General features: G+C 43.0%; 1 protein-coding gene across 1 annotated transcript; it reads left to right on the forward strand.

Moving 5' to 3' along the window:
• Positions 1 to 1,205: 1,205 nt before the first annotated feature.
• LOC113139824 (uncharacterized) lies at positions 1,206 to 8,131 on the forward strand. The gene is made up of 6 exons (XM_026323385.1): positions 1,206 to 1,400; positions 2,155 to 2,493; positions 2,571 to 2,672; positions 3,242 to 3,568; positions 7,278 to 7,595; positions 7,677 to 8,131. The coding sequence occupies exons 1-6, from the start codon at positions 1,364 to 1,366 to the stop codon at positions 7,682 to 7,684; spliced, it is 1,131 nt and encodes a 376-aa protein (XP_026179170.1). The 5' UTR covers positions 1,206 to 1,363; the 3' UTR covers positions 7,685 to 8,131.
• The last annotated feature ends 12,446 nt before the right edge of the window (positions 8,132 to 20,577 follow it).

Genomic DNA, 20,577 nt, shown 5'->3' on the forward strand with positions numbered 1-20,577 from the left:
GTCATCTGTGACTCAAAGCTGCGTCAGGGTCGTGTCTCTGTCACAGTTAAAGTCTGCAGAAGAAGAAAATCTGCTGCCATGTAGATAAATCATGTTGTGTAGCTGCTGCAGAGCCTCTTTCTTCTTAGGACCAGTCCGTTCAGATTCCAATCAGCAGGTCCACATTAAATCCATCCACACAAATACAGCACCAAGAGTCGACCAGCAGGTGGCACCATTTGACCTGGATCAAACCCTTTGACACAGCAGCTTCACTGGGATTGTTTCAGAAAGTTTCCCCCCATCACTCCCTGACAACCAGAGGAAATCCATCAGTCCAGGACTCTCACAGCTGCTTCAGTCCTTCCTCACCAGCTGCTCCTTCCCTTTGGACTTTACTGATGAGATCAGGACCAACAGTCCAATGAGGCCACGGCGCCATCAAGTGGCAACACCAGAAAACAGCAACCCGCAATCAGGACTCAGAGAGGGAGAAGCTGCAGCAGATCCAGATGTGTTTCCAGGCCTGGTCCCAGCTGGACACCCCATGTCCTTGTCTGGGCCTGATTTGGGTGTTTTCTGCTCGGCTTTGGTTCATGTCTGTCTCCATGGACTGAGCAGCAGCAGCAGCTGGGACAGTGTGTCCTGTGCTGCCCCCTGCTGGACTGAAGTACAATAACACACTTTGTTTCCTGTGCTGTCACTAGATTTGAATTGGAGACTGAAAATTCAGGTTCACACATTTAGACACAGGACAAAACAGTCTCAGTTTCATTAGGACGAGGCAGATGGAGACAAAAGAAAAAAACAAACTGTGCATTTTTATCTCCTGTTATTTCCTTATATATATAATATTATTTATATATTATTATGGTATAGTTACAGTGATACTACAGTAACACCACTGTAATACTACACTAATACTACAGTAACACTACAGTGATACTACACTAATACTACAGTAACACTACTGTAATACTACACTAATACTACAGTAACACTACAGTGAAACTACAGTAATACTACAGTCCACAGCCTTTACTGCTCACTGACACTTCGGGTCGGGTCCAGTCCAGCAGCTGGTGCTGTGCTGGTTGGACTGTGGACTGATTGGTAGGACAACACTTCCAACTCAGGGTGGATCTCAGAGCCCCAGCTGCTGCAGGCTCTTTCCTGTGTTGCAGCACCTGAGCAGGGGTGGAACCTGATCCTGCAGTTACCAATTAGCTTCCTGGAGCTGAAAGAGAAAGAGAAAGTGTGAGGAGCTGAGGAAGGGCAGTGGCAGCTGCTGTCAACACGTCCTGAAGCTGTTTTTGAAGCTGAACTCAGTTTAGGAAGAAGCAGCTTTAAGGGGACTTTGTGTTTGTTGGAGCCTTTAGTGAAGATGAAGATGTTGGTGGTGTTTGGGATCCTGGTGCACGGTAAGACCACCTTCCTCCCTCTGATCTGATTCACCAACACTTCAGCTCTTTGCTGTTTCATCCTCGGTGTAACTGCACCATGATGGTGGTTTTTCACGCCCTGAGTCTGATCCACAGCCAAAGGACTGAGAAGAAAAGGGACCAAGTATCTGTGATCTTATCAAAAGGATTTCACATCAACCAATATTGAAATCATCCAGGGCTAAAAATAAAGGAGCCTCAAATCCGAACTAGAAGACACAACTTCAACCATGACAGACTGACACAGCAGCGTCTTTGTATCACGACCACAATTAAAGTCAATCATTGACAGTCCCCAGGTCACTGCAGGTCAATGTGAACCAGGGAACCAGATAAGACCGGTCTGAGTTTCTGAGGAAGGAAAGAGTAAATAACAAACCTGCCCTGCAAGTCCAGTCCAGTGTTTGCATACCTGTGGTAGGCAGGTACCAAACACACCTGAGGAGACTCTGCCACTGATGGATGTCTCCACTCTCCACTGCTTCTGATGATTTGTTCCCCAGAAACAAACTAATGGCCTGTGGTCTGAGCAGCTTCTGCATTTAAGGCAAACAGGGACTTTCCAGTCCAGGTCCCAACAATCTGAGCACTTCCTGCCCCTGATCATTGTTAGTTTGACTCTGCTGATCCAAAGTCCAACTTTGTCATTTGGTTTGTACAAGTGTTAGTCAGCAACAACATCTGAGTCCAGTTTGAACCACTGATGCACGTTTCTGTCTCTGTGTCCTCACAGTTTCCCAGCATGCCTTTGGTGTAGAGGTGTCTGAGTGGGCGGAGTCAGTCTTGCTGCCATGTTTGACCTCTTTTGTACCTGAGTTCCCCACAGTGGTGTGGAGCCGCTACGACCTCACACCTTCAACCATCCACCAGCGCGACCTAGGAGGTGTCATCCTCACAGACCAAAACCAGCGTTACAGAGACCGAACGTCGATGAAAACTGACGCTCTGATCACTGGAGACCTGAGCCTCACTCTGAGAAAACCCCGCCTCTCTGACAGCGGCAACTACACCTGCACCATCACAGCGTTTGGAAACGAACAAAGACTGGCAGATGTGGAGCTGCAGGTCAAAGGTCAGCACCAACACCTGCTGTAGGTACAGGTCAGAGGTCAGAGGTCATGTTGTCCTTTATGTTTCTGTTCTTCACAGAAGTTCCGTCCTGGGCCAAAGGTCTTGTTGCTGTGTCTGTGGTTCTTGTGGTTCTTGCTGTTGCTGTGGGTCTTTTCATATATTTTTACTACTTCAGGACAGGTATGTCACTACTACATTACCCATAATGCTGTTGGTTACCATGTTTCCTGTAGTTGATCTTTGACTGTGTCTCAGCTCATTTCAGGACCAAACAGAGAAATAATCAGTCTCTAATAAGTAGCTCCTGATGATCCTCAATCAGGACTGAAACCTGGACTTTAGTAACACTGCAGTCATTAGTCCAGTTCCAGTCCAATGGGACCAGACAACAAACATGTTCTTGTTGTTTCTGACCTTTTCTATCCAGCTGTGTAATTGTTGGATTTTGTCTGTAGTTTCCCAATAATCTCACTAACAGAGTCTCAGAGTCTGGTCTCAGTCCTTTGTCATCATGGACTGCACAGTCCCTGAGTCAGTTCTTCAGGAACCCTGTTACTGATTCATTCATCTGATTGGTTCCTGACTCGTTCTTTGGGAACTGCTCCAAATGTCAGGAACAATGAAACATGTCTTCATTCACAAACTAGTTTCCATTGGTTTCTGTTAGAGAAGGATGGAACAGGGAGCTGCTGTTCCTGTCAGTCCTGCTGCTGTCTGTCCAGCTCATGTTGTGTCTGTTGTCCTCTCAGTCCCACAGGTGGAGGTGGAATCAGCGGCGGAGTCTGTCCAGCTGCCCTGCAGAGCTTCAGTTAACCTGCTTCAAGTCTCCACAGTGAAGTGGACGGACAAGGACAACAGGAAGGTCCATGTGTATCAGGACGGCTCTGACCAACCTGAAGAACAGGACGAGTTTTACAGAAACAGAACAGAGATGAAGAGAATCCTGCTGAAAATTGGAGACTTCAGTCTGACCCTGAAACATCCATCAGGCAGAGACACAAACACCTTCACCTGCAGAGTCTACAACAGGGAGGGAAGAGTCCTGATGGAGAAACAGGTGGAGCTCAAAGTCAAAGGTCAGTCTTTATGCTAAGCTAAGCTAACTCTCCCAGTCTTCAGTCCTGGATCTAGAGGAGAGAGTCTGTTAGACCCAGTCCAATCTGCTCTATCAGGGTTTAAAAATTCCATGTGTGGATCGGACAGAGATCACAGTCACCTGTTGCTGTCTGTCCAGCTCATGTTGTGTCTGTTGTCCTCTCAGTCCCACAGGTGGAGGTGAAGGTGGAATCAGGGGCGGAGTCTGTCCAGCTGCCCTTCATAACCACAGCTGACCTGCCTGAAGAAGTCACAGTGGAGTGGATTGACAAGGACAACAGGAAGGTCCATGTGTATCAGGACGGCTCTGACCAACCTGAAGAACAGGACGAGTTTTACAGAAACAGAACAGAGATGAAGAAAGACCTGCTGAGAACTGGAGACTTCAGTCTGACCCTGAAACATCCAACAGACACAAACACCTTCACCTGCAGAGTCTACAACAGGGAGGGCAGAGTCCTGATGGAGAAACAGGTGGAGCTCAAAGTCAAAGGTCAGTTCAAAGTCTCTATGCTAAGCTAAGCTAACTGTTTCCACTGTATATGCTAAGCTAATGCTACATGGCTAAGAACGATGGGCCGACTCAGTCTTGGTGGAACATATTTAATTTCTTTCAGAAGCTTAAAAAACACAAAGAACATTAACAGGAGTGCAGTCGGTCCATGTGTCTGCAGACTCACTCATCACATCCTGACTTCTCTTCTTCTGCTGATTAGTTATTACATTACAAATACTCTAAACAAACACAGTAGGACCTAAAATAGTCCTGGAACAACCATAAACCAGCACATCACAGCCTTAGATATATAGTTGAACAGTCTTATACATGACCCTCATGAATTGACAAGATATGCACTTTACCTCATCAACCATTGGTTCTATGAAGTCACATGACAGTTCCAGTTTTATGCAGCTTCTAACCTTTTGTTTTTAAATCACTTTTTACTCTCATGATTTGCATTTATTAAAGTAAACCTGTTTTACTCTCAGACCATGTTCATATTCTTTGTTCCCTTAATGAGATGATAACGTTTTAACACTGGTGGATCCTCTGACCAACAAAACTAATAGTCTAGTTTTAGACCAGATACAACATGTGGCAAATATCGACTCACTTCTTAGCTGAATGAAAGAATGAGCCCTGGTATATGTCCTCACTTTAGCTTAGCTTGACACTTCACACTAGTATCATGAACTTAACACTGTTGGTCTGTTCAACATGTCTTTTACTGAGAACTCATTCTTGTGCCTTTATACTTAGCACTTAGTTTAGACTTTATTAGAGCTTTTACCGACCTTAAACAGTTCTCTGTTTTACTGCTGCGGTCCACACTGACTCGTGTCCGCCATCCAGCAAAATGTGGGGACTGACTTTCAAACTGGTCAGTTTACTCTTTAAGTCTATAACACTATCTGTTAAGTTATAAAAAGAAAAGGGAAAAAACTTCTTAACACTTGGAGAAGCTGAGTTTTTGACAAATAACCTTTTTCAACACACACATGATGATATCGTAGTTAGACGGACTTAAACAGTTTAACCAGTTGTTTCAAAACCTGAGCATGAAAATTAAATGGGGGGCGACTATTTCTCTGCCTATTACAATCACACACTGCCACACTAAACTGTTTCTAGTGTATATGCTAAGCTAAGCTATTACCATTCTTTATGCTAAGCTAAGTGTTTCAAGTCCTTATGCTAAGCTAAGCTAACTGTTTCCAGAACAAGAGGCTGATGACGCAGAACAAAGTTCACAAATCTTTATAAATTAAGGGATAAAAACAAAATCAATGATCAGTGAAATGAGAGACAACAAATATCAAAGACAAGTTCAAAGTTCATTAAAAATTAAAAACAGAGAAAAAAGCAAAGAGACATGAACAGACAGGAACAAAACCATGAACAGACAGGAACAAAAACTAGATCTCATGGTGATGGAGTTTCCAGATGTTCTGCTGTTTTTATTTTAACAATTTGACTCAGTTTTGTTGTTTTGACCTGAGACAGTTCAGCCTCTGAAACCAAATGACCATTGGATGGATTCCTGCCAAGCTCTTTAAAGACAGTTTTCCTTCTGTAGGATCCACATATTGTACCATTAGTCTGGAAGACATCCAGTTCAATCCACTTTATTTATAGAGCACATTTAAAAAGTGTTGTACATGGAGCAAATACATTTTATCAATAAAACACATAAAAATAAAAACAGTAACATAAACAAAATAAAATCAATCAACAATAAATAAAAGATAATAAAAGAAAAGAAAACAACCTAAAACCCCAAAGTGGACGACTCTCAGTCTTAGATAAAGGCCAAGGAATAAAAGTGGGTTTGGAGACGTTTTTTAAAAGCAGCCAGACCAGAGGCCTGTCTCACATGGAGTTTATTCCAGACCACAGGCCCCACGACTGAGATCTCACGGTCTCCTCTGCTCCTGAGTCTGGTCTTTGGAAGCTCCAGGAGCAGCTGATCAGTTGATCTGAGGGACCGAGTGTAGGGATTTAAAAGCTCCGAGATATAAAAGGGGGCAAGACCATTAAGAGCTTTAAACACAGACAATAAAATCCTGAAATCGACTCCAAAATGGACCAGAAGCCAGTGAAGAGAAGTTATAGGACAGGAGTGAGACTGAGGACTGGCTGTCTACAGAGCTTTACAAGAGTCCAGTGTGTTGTGATAAAAGCGTCTATGACAGGTTCAAAATTAGACTGAGATTAAAACGGTTTTACTTTGGACAAAAGTCCCAGTTGATAAAAACCAGCTTTTCCAACATTGTTAGTCTGTTAGTCCAGTTTAAAATCAGGGTCCATTTTCACACCAAGGTTTGTCACCACAGGCTTGAATATGGCTTAAGTGGGCCCAGGTCCAACAGAGACACAGAGGAGGTGTTTATAGGACTACCTCTGTTTGACTCTCATTAAAATGTAAAAAGTTAAGGGCCATGTCCCATTAAAGCTCCTCCCAAAAAACAATGTCCCCAGTAACATCATGGTTATCCACCAATAACATTTACATCTGGGATGATGGAATCTGTGGAAAAGATAAATGGGAAACATGGCTGAGGACTTTCAGTTTGTTTAGAAACCACATGGGAGCTCAGCTCATGTTTCAGTTACAGCTCAGTCCAAATCCCCTTCATTTCTTACCAATAGATTCCAATTAGTGAAGCACTTAGGTCCTGGACTCTGCTACTGTTGGAAGTCCTGAGGTCTAGACCTAAGTGCTGGGGGGACTGTCCTTTCACTGTGGTCTCTCCTAAATTGTGGAACTCTCCTCCATGTGATATTGACTGTGTCCCTGATTTTGGTCTTTGTCAGTCCAAACTTCACTAATAAAGGTTTACTGATTGATCGATCGATTGATGGAAACATGGAAATGTGCAGTTTGTCCTCCCAGTTAGTGGAGTCCCATCATGGGCCACTAATCCTCAGTCAGAGCCAGTAAATAAAGGTTTGATCTGGACATTTGACAATGACACTAAGTTAGTGAAGAAACACGGAGTTGTGCTGTTGGTTGTTCACACACCACAGACTCTGTCTCTGTTAAATGGACCAATGGGACAGATTTCAGACTGGAACCAGTCAGACCTGTTTCCACTACAAATATTTCACTTCATACAGTCAAAGAAAATGTGTCAGTGCTGCTGCTGCTGCTGTCTGTCCAGCTCATGTTGTGTCTGTTGTCCTCTCAGTCCCACAGGTGGAGGTGGAATCAGGGGCGGAGTCTGTCCAGCTGCCCTTCATAACCACAGCTGAACTGCCTGAAGACGTCACAGTGGAGTGGAAGGACTGGGACAACTGGAAGGTTCATGTGTATCAGGACGGCTCTGACCGACCTGGAGAACAGAACTGGTTTTACAGAAACAGAACAGAGATGAAGAAAGACCTGCTGAGAACTGGAGACCTCAGTCTGACCTTGAAACATCTAACAGTCAGAGGAACCTTCACCTGCAGAGTCTACAGGGAGGGAAGAGTCCTGAGAAAGAAACAAGTGGAGCTCTGGGTCAAAGGTCAGAGGTCTCTGTGTTTGTCTCTGGTTGTTTGTTTGTCTCTGGTTGTTTGTCTCTGACTGTCTTCTGTCTCCTCTGCAGATGATTGAAGAGAATTGCGGACAAAGAAGAATCAGTGGACATCAGGAACAGAAGCAGCTCCACTGATCCAACTCCTCTGATGGCTGATCAATCAGTTTGATCAGTCTTTGATTATTGATCAGATCTGACTTTGGATCAGAGAGAAAATGGAGGTGAAGGAGCTGATGGACGATGGATGAAGAACAGAGGACGCTGTGTCTTCTTCTTCACTCTGACTCCTCCTGACTCTCACAGTCTGACACTCACTATTGATCAGTATTGATCAGTGATGTCACAGTGATCGGTGTGATGTCACTGGTATTCTGCTTGTTATTTGTAGTCGTCTTTTTCTGCACTTTCTAAATTGTGTTTTTGTTCATTTCATTCTGTGTTGATAAGTTTCCATTTTCATCAAGCAGACGACCCAAATATCTTTTTCATCCATTTGGCCACAAATAAAAATGTCTTCCTTCTTCCATCGACTCCAACAAAACCCAAAGTCCAGTGTTGAATGAAGTTTTCCAGAGTCGGCTTCAACACCTTGTCAGGTTCCTGTAGCTCCACACTCTACAGAGTCAGATGAACATTTCCTAAACAGCTGAACATTGAAGACTCTGCTAGAGTTCCTTCTTTCCCTCCCAAACAGTGTTACAGTGACACTACGAGGGTCTGGAGAACATCACTGTTCCCAGGTCCATGTTCCATATTGGACTAGTGTCAGTGTGACTCCATACAGTGGAAACTAACAGTATCCCATTTCATATTCCCATCATTCCCAATTAACACCCAGTCATTTTCCAGTTTCTGCTGTTTTCCAGTTTGTATTAATCAGGGCCCGTATTCCCAAAGCTTCTTAGAGTCCTCTCAGAGCTCCTGGCTCAGCCTCCAAAGTCCTAGCTGGGAGTCCTGGACTAAAAGTGGTTTAGGAAACTTCTTCTTCTCGTACCTGTGCTTCATGTTAACACTGGATATGGCTGCCTTAACAAGAAACCTGGTTTGTCATTGGTCCACGGTTGCAATAAATGATATTTCAAGAACATGTGTCTATAGTTTATATGGTTCTTAACTAGTAAAACAATAAATCCTAATCAGATATATGGAATTCTGAGCCTAAAGTGATGAGATGAAAAATGCAATTAGAAGGAAGAATGATAGTTAAGGTACAGACATGTTGTACATATTTGAGTTACCATAGCAACGGTGGCACTAACACGTTTAACACATCAGAGAACGAACCATGAGGATTTGGTAACTGCTGAGTTTCTTCAGGACTCAATGGTGCAGGCTGAGCCTCTACACATCTGCTCCACCTTTGGGACCCCAAGAGCTTCTTAACATATTTTAAGCTCATGTTCTAATAATTGGATAATAAAATAAAACGTCAAAGTCCAGGAAGAGAAATCATGAAATCTTAAACATTTGCTATGAACATCATCACCTCTGATCACTTGTACTTCTTTCAGTAATGGGAGAATTACGGTTGGCTCCTCTGTGTGTTACCACATAGGGTGTCACTTCAGTATTTGCCCCTCCTGTGTCAGACCTCACACCAGATGCTAGTCCAAAGTACAAACAGGTTCCAAGAAGCCGATGAGCCCTGTTGGTGCAGGGTTATTGGTGGCTGCAGACAGGTAAACAATAAGACGGCTAAAGCCGTGGACCACCATGGACCACAGTCCTCCATCTGTAAAACAGTCCACAAGCAACATGTGACATGGGAGACATGTTTTCAGCTGCAGAGATTCTGCTTCTACTTCTGTATATTTGCTGTCCAGGTTGTTTATTGTATGAAACTATTGTAGAGGCCGACTGATTCCCAAAGCACAGCCTCACCTTATTAGTCTGTGGTTGCCATCAATGTGCCACAGGCTGTTAGGAGCTGGAACTGAAGATCTCCTGAGCCTCAAAGTCCGGAGCTGTACAGTAGCACTCTGATGCCATGTGGGTCCACGGGCTTCATGGATTCTTGTTCACGTCGTCCTGCAATAAAGAACCTGCAGAAACATGAGAATGTTTGGCCCAAACACAGATGAACAACATGGGTTTATAGGCCTGCTCTGTTATATCAAGTGTTGATCGGCTAACTCTGATGTTGGTTTAGCAAAGTGAAAGAAAATACTCCAGGTTCTGCGATAGATGACACTGAACACTTCCTTTGAATTAGTGTTCATTAAGATGACCCACCATCATCTTATATCCTGTATCTGGATCATAACTGAGGATCTCGAGAACAGCAGCATCCAGATCATGGTCGGTAGTGACGTTCTTCAGATCAGACACCCTACAGATACGTTTTCATCCTGAAACTGTTTGAAGGAACTTTATATCTCATTTTCAACAGCTCTGAATACAGTCGCAGTTCAGTCAACATATCTAATTATTGGAAATGCGTCACACGGCGAGCAGCGCACCTGGAATGAGGCCTCTCGGAGCCCCGTCTGGTCTCTACGGTGATTCTGTGACTGTTCCCTGATGTACGTCTACAGTCCGAACGGATGAGTCCAGTCCATTTAAATAAGCTGCTATGTGTTCACGTTAATGTTGCAACGAGAAGAATGAGACAAATAATCTGCCGTAAACCGAAATAAAAGATCATCAGAGTTGTAGGTAAACTACTTATGGAAGATGGCGCCGCTGTGTATGGCTGGCCGTCTTTCGCTTCTCATGTCTGCTGTGTGAATATTTTTAGTGTATTACCCTCAAATGATCACGTCGGTCCTGGTCTATGACCGTCAAACACTACTAAATCTCCGATCGGCTGCCCGTGAAGTGTTGTTGTCTGACGGTTGTGGACAAAACCCGCTGCCTCCGCTGTTTTCCGGACCACCGTACTACCTGTGCCATTGCATGCTCCCACCTAGGCGGCGAAGACGGAGACGCGGATGTCGTGCGGGTAGGTTGGTGCGATCGAGGGCTGGTTTGCGTGCTGCCTCAACTGCCTCCGGGACTGGATGTGGACGTTCCCCTCGGTTTTGTGTGTCATGGCGCCTTCTGGGCCCGACCTGCGGCTGTCTGGTTCCAGTTGCGGGTTTCTTGGAGGACGAGGGGCCTCAGTTTCGGTATCTGGCGGCTCCCCGTCTTCGCCCTCGTGGAATAAATCTTCGACACCTGAGGCTACTGCCCCGTGCCCCGCCAGCTGTTGGACTTCAGGCCCAGAATCTATTTCCCACCAGGTTTGGCTTGCTAAATGTCAGATCATTGACTAATAAATCTTTTATACTCAGACATTTTGTCACTTCTCAAAACATGGATTTCTTCTGTATGACTGAAACATGGCTTACAGTCGAAGACTCCATGGCTCTTTTTGAATTTTTGCCACCTGGCTGTGGCTATTTTAATTTTCCAAGGACATCAGGCAGAGGAGGAGGTATGTCGATTGTTTTTAAGGAGGACTTTAAATGTAAGCTGCCTTCCTTTATATCTACATTTCACAGTTTCGAACTGGCCGCTATTGAAATCGGTCGGTCTAATCCTGTGCTGTGTGCTGTTATCTATCGGCCTCCTGGATATAATAAGGATTTTATTAATGACTTTTCTGACTTCCTTTCCGAGATTATGCCGAATTACGACCGTGTCCTCATTCTTGGAGATTTTAATATTCATGTGTGTTGCCCTGATAAACCCTTGGTGAAGGACTTCTTAAATATTGCTGATTCTTTTAATTTGGTGCAGTCTGTTATTGGCCCTACACACAAACAAGGCCACACGTTGGACCTTGTTTTTTCTTTTGGCCTGCCCGTACTCAACTTGGAGATTGGCGACCCAGCATTTTCCGATCATATGCCGGTTTTATTTGAGGTGGGGTTTTCCACCCGCACCGTCAAAATCCCTGCTCCTGCTCGGCGCTGCCGGGCATTGAACTCCTCTTCTGCTGGTTGCTTTTCTGCTGCTTTCGAGTGCCTTGGTCCCCCACCTGCCTCCATCTCCGCTCACTGTGACGACTTAACTACCTGGTTTTATTCTTCCTGTCTCTCTGTCCTGGATTCTGTGGCCCCATTTATGACCAAGCGGCCAAAAGCAAAATCTGACCCGTGGCTCAACGATGGAACCCGAGCTCTCAGGCGGCAGTGTCGCAAGGCTGAGCGTACGTGGAGAAGGGACAAACTGCAAGTTTCTCTCCAAATATGGAAGGACTGCTGGAATAATTACCAGAACACTGTTAAAGAGGCCAGAAGGCTACATTTCTCAAATCTCATTTCCTCAAACTGTCACAACTTACGAGTGCTTTTTAACACTATTGATTCTGTTTTTCATGGTCCACAGTCTACTTGCTTAGAAGCTTCTGTTGAGTTGTGTAATGACTTCCTTCAGTTTTTTGTGGATAAGGTTGCCACTATTAGGTCTCTTATCTCATTGCCTGTTTCTGCTCCTTCGGTGTCTGTTCCTTGTTGTGCTGTCTTTTTTGTTCAATTCCAACCAATATCTATGTCACAACTAGAGGATGTGGTTGGCTCTCTGAATCCCTCAGGCTCCCCACGTGATCCAGCTCCCCCGTGGTTTTTTAAAGAAGTTTTTCCCTGTGTAGGCAAATTGGTCCTTAACATTATTAACAGTAGTTTATCGTTTGGTGTTGTTCCTTCTAATTTTAAGCATGCGGTAGTGCAACCGCTTATAAAGAAACCTAGTCTGGATCCATCTGTGTTGGCAAACTATAGACCTATTTCCAGACTACCGTTTTTTTCAAAGGTTTTAGAAAAAGTTGTTTATGCTCAACTGAAAGCGTTTTTGGATGAGCATGAGATTCTAGAGATCTTTCAGTCCGGTTTTAAACCACACCACAGCACAGAATCAGCTTTAATTAAAGTTTTTAATGATATTTTTACTTGTTCTGATACTGGCGATTTTGTGGTTCTTATTCTTCTTGACTTATCTGCTGCCTTTGACACAGTTGACCACAACATTTTGATTTCCCGCCTGCATGACGTTGTGGGAATCCGTGGTCTTGCATTGGAGTGGTTTAGATCTTATCTGGTAGCTAGAACTTTCTCTGTGGGTCTTGCCAGCTTTGAATCCTCCTCTGCTCCCCTGTCCTCCGGGGTTCCCCAGGGTTCCGTTTTGGGTCCTTTACTTTTTTCCCTCTACTTGCTTCCTCTGGGTCACATCTTTAGACAACATGGCATATCATTCCATTTTTATGCAGACGATACCCAGGTCTATTTTCCATTGAAGAAAAAGGAGGGTTTCTCAATTGCACGTTTGCTCGCATGTCTTGATGACATTAAAGCCTGGATGGCGTTAAATTTTCTTCATTTTAATGAGGCAAAGACAGAAGTAATGTTGGTTGGCTCTAGTGCCTCTAGTGTATCTTCCGGTGTTAATCTAGGTCCCTTGACATCATATCTTACACCACTGGTCACTAATTTAGGTTTCAAAATGGATAGGGATCTTAAATTCGATAAGCAAATTGGTGCAGTGGTAAAATCCGTTTTTTTTCACTTAAGGCGTTTGGCAAAACTACGACCTCTAGTGTCAGAGCAGCACTTTGAGCTAGTAATTCATGCCTTTGTTACATCACACCTTGATTACTGTAATGCTCTGTATGTTGGGGTCAGTCAGGCATCCCTTTCACGTCTCCAGCTGGTCCAAAATGCGGCGGCTCGTCTTTTAACTGGAACACGAAAATACAAGCACATCACACCAGTCCTGGCTGCACTCCACTGGCTGCCAGTGTCTTTTAGGGTTCATTTTAAGGTTTTATTATTTGTTTTTAAATCTTTAAATGGTCTTGCCCCTCCTTATCTTACTGAACTCCTTCACCCTTATACTCCTAGCCGCTCCCTCAGATCAGCCGACCTCCAGCTTCTTGAGGTACCAAAAACGAGGAGGAAGCTCCGTGGAGATAGATCTTTCTCTGTTGCTGCCCCAAGGCTGTGGAACAATTTGCCTTTGAACATAAGACAAGCCCCTGCATTAGCTATGTTCAAAGTACAACTTAAAACCTATTTGTATACTCAAGCCTTTGGACCGGCGTGATGGAGTGATCATGGACTGTTTTTATTGTTTTTATTTTTTTAAAAACTTTTAACTTACTCTTAAAATTCTTATTCATGTATGTGTGTGTATGTGTGTATATATATATGTATGTATATATATATATATATATATATATATATGTAAATTCTTTGTTTTGGTGTACGGCACTTTGTGTCAGCTCTTGCTGTTCTTAAAGCGCCTTATAAATAAAAGTATTATTGTTATTATAATCATCAGATCGAACGTGAACATTGGCCCGTGGCTCCTTAACACACAGGAACATCACCAGGGTTAAATTCAACACTAGTCCAGAGTTTATATAATTCTTAACCCTTAACACTCTGCAGAGAGTTAATGGGTCATTCTCCAACTATTGAAGAATTTGGGTCCCTGGCTGAAATAAGAAAAACAAAAACACATTTTTCATTTTTTATTTTTGACACTAAGATGAACATACAAAAAATAAATGATAGATCAATTATTATTTTTATTCTATAAAATATGGTTTTGTATAACTGTTTTTTGCTATATTTCCTTTGTCCCTGGACCAGATTTTGTACATTCAATCCTCATAATATTGAGTTCAATTTTGATCTAACAGTAACTTTATGGACAAATGACACATAAACTCCTTATTTTAATGAAATGTATCATGTGTTTGTGAGATAGATTAGGATTTTATGTATTTTTCATAAAAAGAACACCTGTCCCTTGGGTCACTGTCATTTCCACCACACACCACAAAATGCAACTTTAGTTTTGTTTTTGTTTTTTAAACACTGTTTACTTGCAACCACAGCAATTGTCATGTGACAGTAGAGCACATGCCAGGAGAGCATAGTTAGCTCCATGGAAAGAAGGGAAACAAGAAAAAAATCAAGGTAAATGTTTGCAAAACCAGTGTAGGTTTATTGGTCGACATTTCCAAACAGCTCATATTTCCTTTGAATGTACAAATAATGAGAAAAATAGCATTTATCATTGTGTACTTTGAGTACAATAGTAATAGTTATACAAAACACAACTTCAACACTTCAACACTTGTGTATACACTTAAACTACAAGAATAGAATAGATACTTAAAGGCGGCACCGTCTGTTCTTTAGATGGCAGGCAAGACCACAGCAGCCAGATCAAAAGCATACAGAGAAAGGATTAAATCAGATCCACTGAAATACCAAGAGTTTCTCAGAAAAGACAGAGAAAGATACCTGAAAAAAAAAGAAAAAGGTGTGTGTCAAATCTGCCACAGATTTGACACACAGAGAGAAAAGAAAAGTTAGAAGACAATGGCGAACTTCTCAACAAAACAGACGCAGAAGGTTGAAAAGACTGGCTGAAGTTGAGAGTTTTATGGCTGGAACAACACCACCACAGTCACCAGAAGACATTGGTACTGATCCAGAATATGCCTCACCAGGTAACTCCAGCTCCACTGAGCCACCCCAAACACCTCGACTGCCTGCACCTAAAAACTGTGCACAGAGAAGAGGGAGGAAAAAGGTGGCAAAGACAAGGGCAAAGGTCTACAGAGATCTTTATGCAACTACTGTGGAGCTTGAAGATGCTTTACGGAAGGTAGAAAAATACAAGAAAAGATGTGACCGACTTAAGGAGAAAATGGAAACGGCCAATTCCCCAGAGCTCAAAACCAAACAACAGATGAAGCAGAGAACAAAGGGTTTAAAAAGAACTCTCCTGTTTCAGAACACAATTATTTCACAGAGAAAAAAGAAATACCAAAATATGCACACTGCTAGAGATCGTCAAGTGAGCTCCAAAGTTGTAGCTGGTCAGCTTCTGAAGAAATACTGCTCACTCTGCTTTGCCAAAAAGGAGTTTGGGTTCTCACCTAAGCTGATGAAAACAAATGTGACAAGGGCCATCAGACTCCAGTACACCCGAAAAATGCAGTGTAACAAAATCAGCAAAGAAGTGGAGGAAAAGAGAACATCATTTCTGGAGCGTGATGACAACAGTAGGATAACAACAGGAAAGAAGGAGACAATTACAAAGAGCAAGAAACAAATGCAAAAACGTTTCCTTGTTGAGTCCATGAGAACACTTTATCAGAAATGTAGAATGGAACATCCTGAGACTGCAGTTTCTTACAGCACATTTTCCAACAATCAAGGACAGAGACACATGCCTTTGCAAAATACATGCAAACCTCCAGTTCATGGCAGACAGACTGTTTTATCACACAGTAACAAAAAGTGCCAAACCCAATGACCTAATGGAGTCTGTGGCATGCACAACTCCAACAAAGGAGTGCATGTACAGGGACTGCCCTGACCGCAAGGACAAGGAACTGCCGACCTCTGACTTTGATGCAGGAGAGCAGACCTGGTGGTTTGAATGGAAAAGCAAGGAAGAGGAGAGGGAGAAGGCTGGAAAAGATGGAACAAAAGAAAAATGTAAAGCTCACCTCACAGTCAAGGAAAAAGTCCAGGGGACTATACAGACACTGCTGGATGATGTTTCAGACCAACTTAACAAAAAGATGGGAAAACACATGTAGCATTCCCAGCTGAACCAATGCACTTTACTCTCTGATAACTGATGTTTACAAAAGCTTTTATTCCAGGACCATCCAAATCCACTTTGATTGTAAAACACCGTAAGAGCTGATTGAAGACAGAACAAAACATACACTAATTAGACATTTGCCAACTAAAAATACAAAACATGCATAAATCTTATTATCTATAATATGTTATTACGCTGACAACCGACTGTTAACTACCTGCTTAGCGTTAGCCCATAACTTCAATTAACCATAAACGGAAATTGTTTCTAAGTCACTAAATAAGAATGTGAAAGCGACACCTTGTGCCCTTTATCAGCCAGGTGCTAGACAAACCTTTCTAACTTCAGTTATCCACGTTAAATTTGTCCCACACTGAGTCTCTATCATGCCAACATATTTCAATAAAGTGTTCTTCAGTAATATTTGGCTCCATTTAATAAGAAAGTCCTTTCTTGAGAAATCCTTCGTGGAGTGATCTTTGAAGCTACACCGCCCTCTACTGGAGGATGCGAAGATGCCAAGCCAATTCAATGAATGGGGGATTTAATGGTCATTTACAACACATCTACAACATCATACATCAGTATTCTGCTCTCAGGGCCCTGAAGGAAAATATAAGCGGAGGTGATATTGTCTTGCAAATTGATTTTGCAGAAAACTATTTATGTAAATATGCGAATGAGATCCAAGCAGTACATTTTGGTGATTCCCACAGACAGGCCACTCTCCATACAGGTGTGGCTCACACCAAAACTGGGGTGGTGTCTTTCTGTTCCATTAGCTCATCAATGCGCCATGACCCATCAGCTATCTGGGCTCATCTCAACGCAGTGCTCCCCTACCTCAAAGCACTGAAACCAGCAGCAACCACACTGCATGGCATCAGTGATGGGCCAACCACCCAGTACAGGTCCAAGAAAAACTTCTTTTTCTTAAGCAAAATTCCCTTTCAGATTGGATTCAAAAGGATCACATGGAACTTTCTGGAGGCGGGACATGGAAAAGGCCCAGCTGATGGGATTGGTGCAGCTGTTAAACGGCAGGGTGACTCAATAGTGGCAAACGGCATTGATCTTCCAAATGGAAGGGTGCTGTATGAGGAACTCTCAAAACAGCCATCTACTGTGAAGCTGATGTATGTCACTGAGAAGGAGACTGAGAAAATGGACAGTCTCCTTCGTGATGGCCTGCAGACTATCCGAGGCACAATGCAGATACATCAGGTAATTTTCACCACATCCAGATCAGTTTTTCTATGAGAAGGTGGTTTGATGTGTGTAAAGCATTTATGTTTATTCATGTTTATGTGTGTAATCTGAATACCATGCGCTCCTCTAGATTGTCTCTACAAGACCAGGAGAAATATCTTGGCGTATTCTAAGCTGCTTTTGTTCAGAGCCCCAGCTTTGCAGATGTTCTGGTCCACAGACAGTAGACATGGAAGTAACAGGTGATACTGAGACTCCTGCATCCAAAAGCACACCTGTCACCACAGCTCAGCCCATTGGAGACCTTCATGAGGGACTGATGGGAAAATGGTGTGTGGTCACATATGATGCTGATCCTTATCCAGGCATCATGCAGGATGTTGACTCTGACAGCTGTGCTTTGGTACAAACCATGAGTTGTGTTGGCAAAAACAGGTTTTTTTGGCCAATGAGAGAGGACATGATCTGGTACCGACTTGAAGATATTGTTAGACTGGTCCCAGAGCCTCAACCAGTTACAAAGAGGTACGTGATGTTGCATCCCACAGTTTGGGCAGAAATATGCGCTGCTCTTGAGCAGAAGGATAAAGGAAAGCCTCCATATGCAAATTTGACAGTTGGTTTATAAGTTGAAAGCACTCATTTCAGAAAAATGAATGAATGATAATATTAGTTTCAATTTTTAACATATAATTTGAAAATGGAAAAATCTATGGTTTGAATTTGATCGCCATAAACTCTTTTAGTCCAACTTTTGCAACGTGCTTGTAGGTTTCAGCACATAGCAAACAGGGAAGGAGCAATTTTCTACCATCTGATGAAATGTTTCTTATTGTTTAAAGTTTGAATAACAATGTTATGTTTCCAAATGGATGTTATTTTGTGTCAAAGATAATAAAAGTGAACATTATTCAGCTTCGCTGTGTGTCATGTCATTTCCAACAAATGCTGTCTTTTCCACCACGCAATGTCATCTCCATCACAACACATATTTATACATAAAATTCATAGTAATAACAGTCACACTAATAATATTTTCCAGTTTTAAAAATGATGCACTCATGGTTACAATTCACTTCCGGGATTGGAAAACTCATGATTGTGCCATGTAAGAACTTGATTGAAAGGCTTCAGTGACACAGTTAAAAATTGCTTGTCATCTAAAAAAAGGATAAATATTATCTTTAAAATCCTTAAAATAAATACAATTATACATTTGGGCACATCTATGTGTGACATTTCATTGAATATCTCGAAAACATGGTCTATGTTAGTAAATTTATTTGAAAAATACCTTTTTTGTGGTGTGATGGAAATGTTGGGCTAAATCCAGACCAGGTCTGGGCGGCGTGGACGACCCTCCCTCCCCTTATTCATTTAGTTTAGTGTGACGTTAAAACACTGAACAGTGTTTCAGCCTGTTTCATCCAAACCAAAGCGAAGGGAAACCTGTTTCCTTTGTTCAGCCTTAGTCACCACTGAGGCTGCTACAGCTGCTCCCCTTAGCACAACCAGCAGTCGGTCCCTGCATCAACGTCACAGGCACTGGTCCGAGTCCAGAACCCGAACCATGACACTTGGACAGTTGTGGCTAGAAGCTGAGCCTGCTGACCGACACTGGGCCTGAACAACCGTCTTCTTGTGCAGTTCTTCCCTTTGAAACAGAATCATCCTGACAAGACATCAGAGCTTTCACCACAGCCACAGTCTGACCGACGCTCAGTCTGACGTCTGGTCCAAGAGGACTCCCTCCTTCAGCGCCTTCAACAGGCCCAAACACTGGCCAGCATCTCTTAGACTTTATAACATTAAATGTTCTGTTGAGCGCTCACACTACATGAACACATTTATATCAGCTGGACCATATTAACCTGTGGAAGATGGTCGGCTTCACTTAGGCTGACGAGTCCAGGTGTCCTGTGGGAACACACTACCTATAGAGATATGCTACTTTTACTTTAATTTAAAAGTTAAACACGTCATTATAAACTGTGTGCTCTTCATTCTTTAGCCAATGCAGCTATTTGTTCCTCACTTTGTCCTGATTAAGTCGATCATGTTTGTTACTGTTAAATGAGGAGAAACAAACTTAACTCCACTGCAGACGCACATCAAGGAACAGTCACAGAATCAAGGAGCATCCACAGCGGCCTGGCAGAGTCTGTCGGGTGAGGTTCAGAGAGGGCCAAAGACTCTGTCGGGTGAGGTTCAGAGAGGGTCAAAGACTCTGTCGGGTGAGGTTCAGAGAGGGCCAAAGACTCTGTCGGGTGAGGTTCAGAGAGGGCCAAAGAGTGCTTACCCAAATTGACCAATGACTGTAAAGTGACAATTAAGACACGCCCCCTCATTAACATACACTCAACGAAAAAGAAAAACATTTTGAAATAAAGAAAAGGTCAATGAAAAGTTATACACAACATCTCTATAAGTGACTACATAGATAAATGAATGTGAAAATGAATGAGCGTATTATGATCCAGCTTCCTGATCAGGGGCCAAAGGTCTTCAGTCAAAGACACTGAGCAAAGACGAAGAGTTTTGGGACCAGGCTTTTATAGAGATTTCCTGGGAGATGGAAATGTGGAACAACACTGAGTCGAGGCTTTTCAGCTTCGTTAAGACAAAGCTGTTCCCAGAAAACAACAAGCTGTTGATCTAAACTCGTCCTTCAAAGGTTGTTTAAAGTCATTGTTAGGGTGAAACTGCTGACAGCAGCTGGTGCTGACATACCAAGTGTCTAAAAGCTTTTGGTTGTCATCAAACTTATGTTTTCTATTTATTAGAGTTACCAATAACCTTATATCCGATCCATAATCCTAAGAGACTCTGAACTATGAATCCAGTTGGTGTTTGGACTTAGTTATTAAAGAAAAAGCCAAAGTCCATCAGCCTTATTTCTGAAGCCTGTTCTGCCAACAGCTGCTTTTCTAAAGTCCAAACACCATCACTGAGTAGCCACGGTGGCTAGCGTTTGGTCAGCCGTCTCCCTTGTCACATAGTGGGCGGGTGCGTGAAGCTCCTTGTCAGTACCGAGCAGAAGTCAAATATCTGTGTATCCCTGGGCGTTCTGAATAATATCAGCCAGGGTTTTCAGCAAACGGGAGATCAGTCAGTCCTCTGGGGTCAAGTCCACTGGGTCCTTATCTGGTAGAAGCATTCTGTTATGGGTTGGTGGTGTGCTGGAGAAAGAGAGGCGTAGGACCCAAAAGGA

This window comes from Mastacembelus armatus, chromosome 18, assembly GCF_900324485.2.
Source record: "Mastacembelus armatus chromosome 18, fMasArm1.2, whole genome shotgun sequence".
Lineage (NCBI taxonomy): Eukaryota > Metazoa > Chordata > Actinopteri > Synbranchiformes > Mastacembelidae > Mastacembelus > Mastacembelus armatus.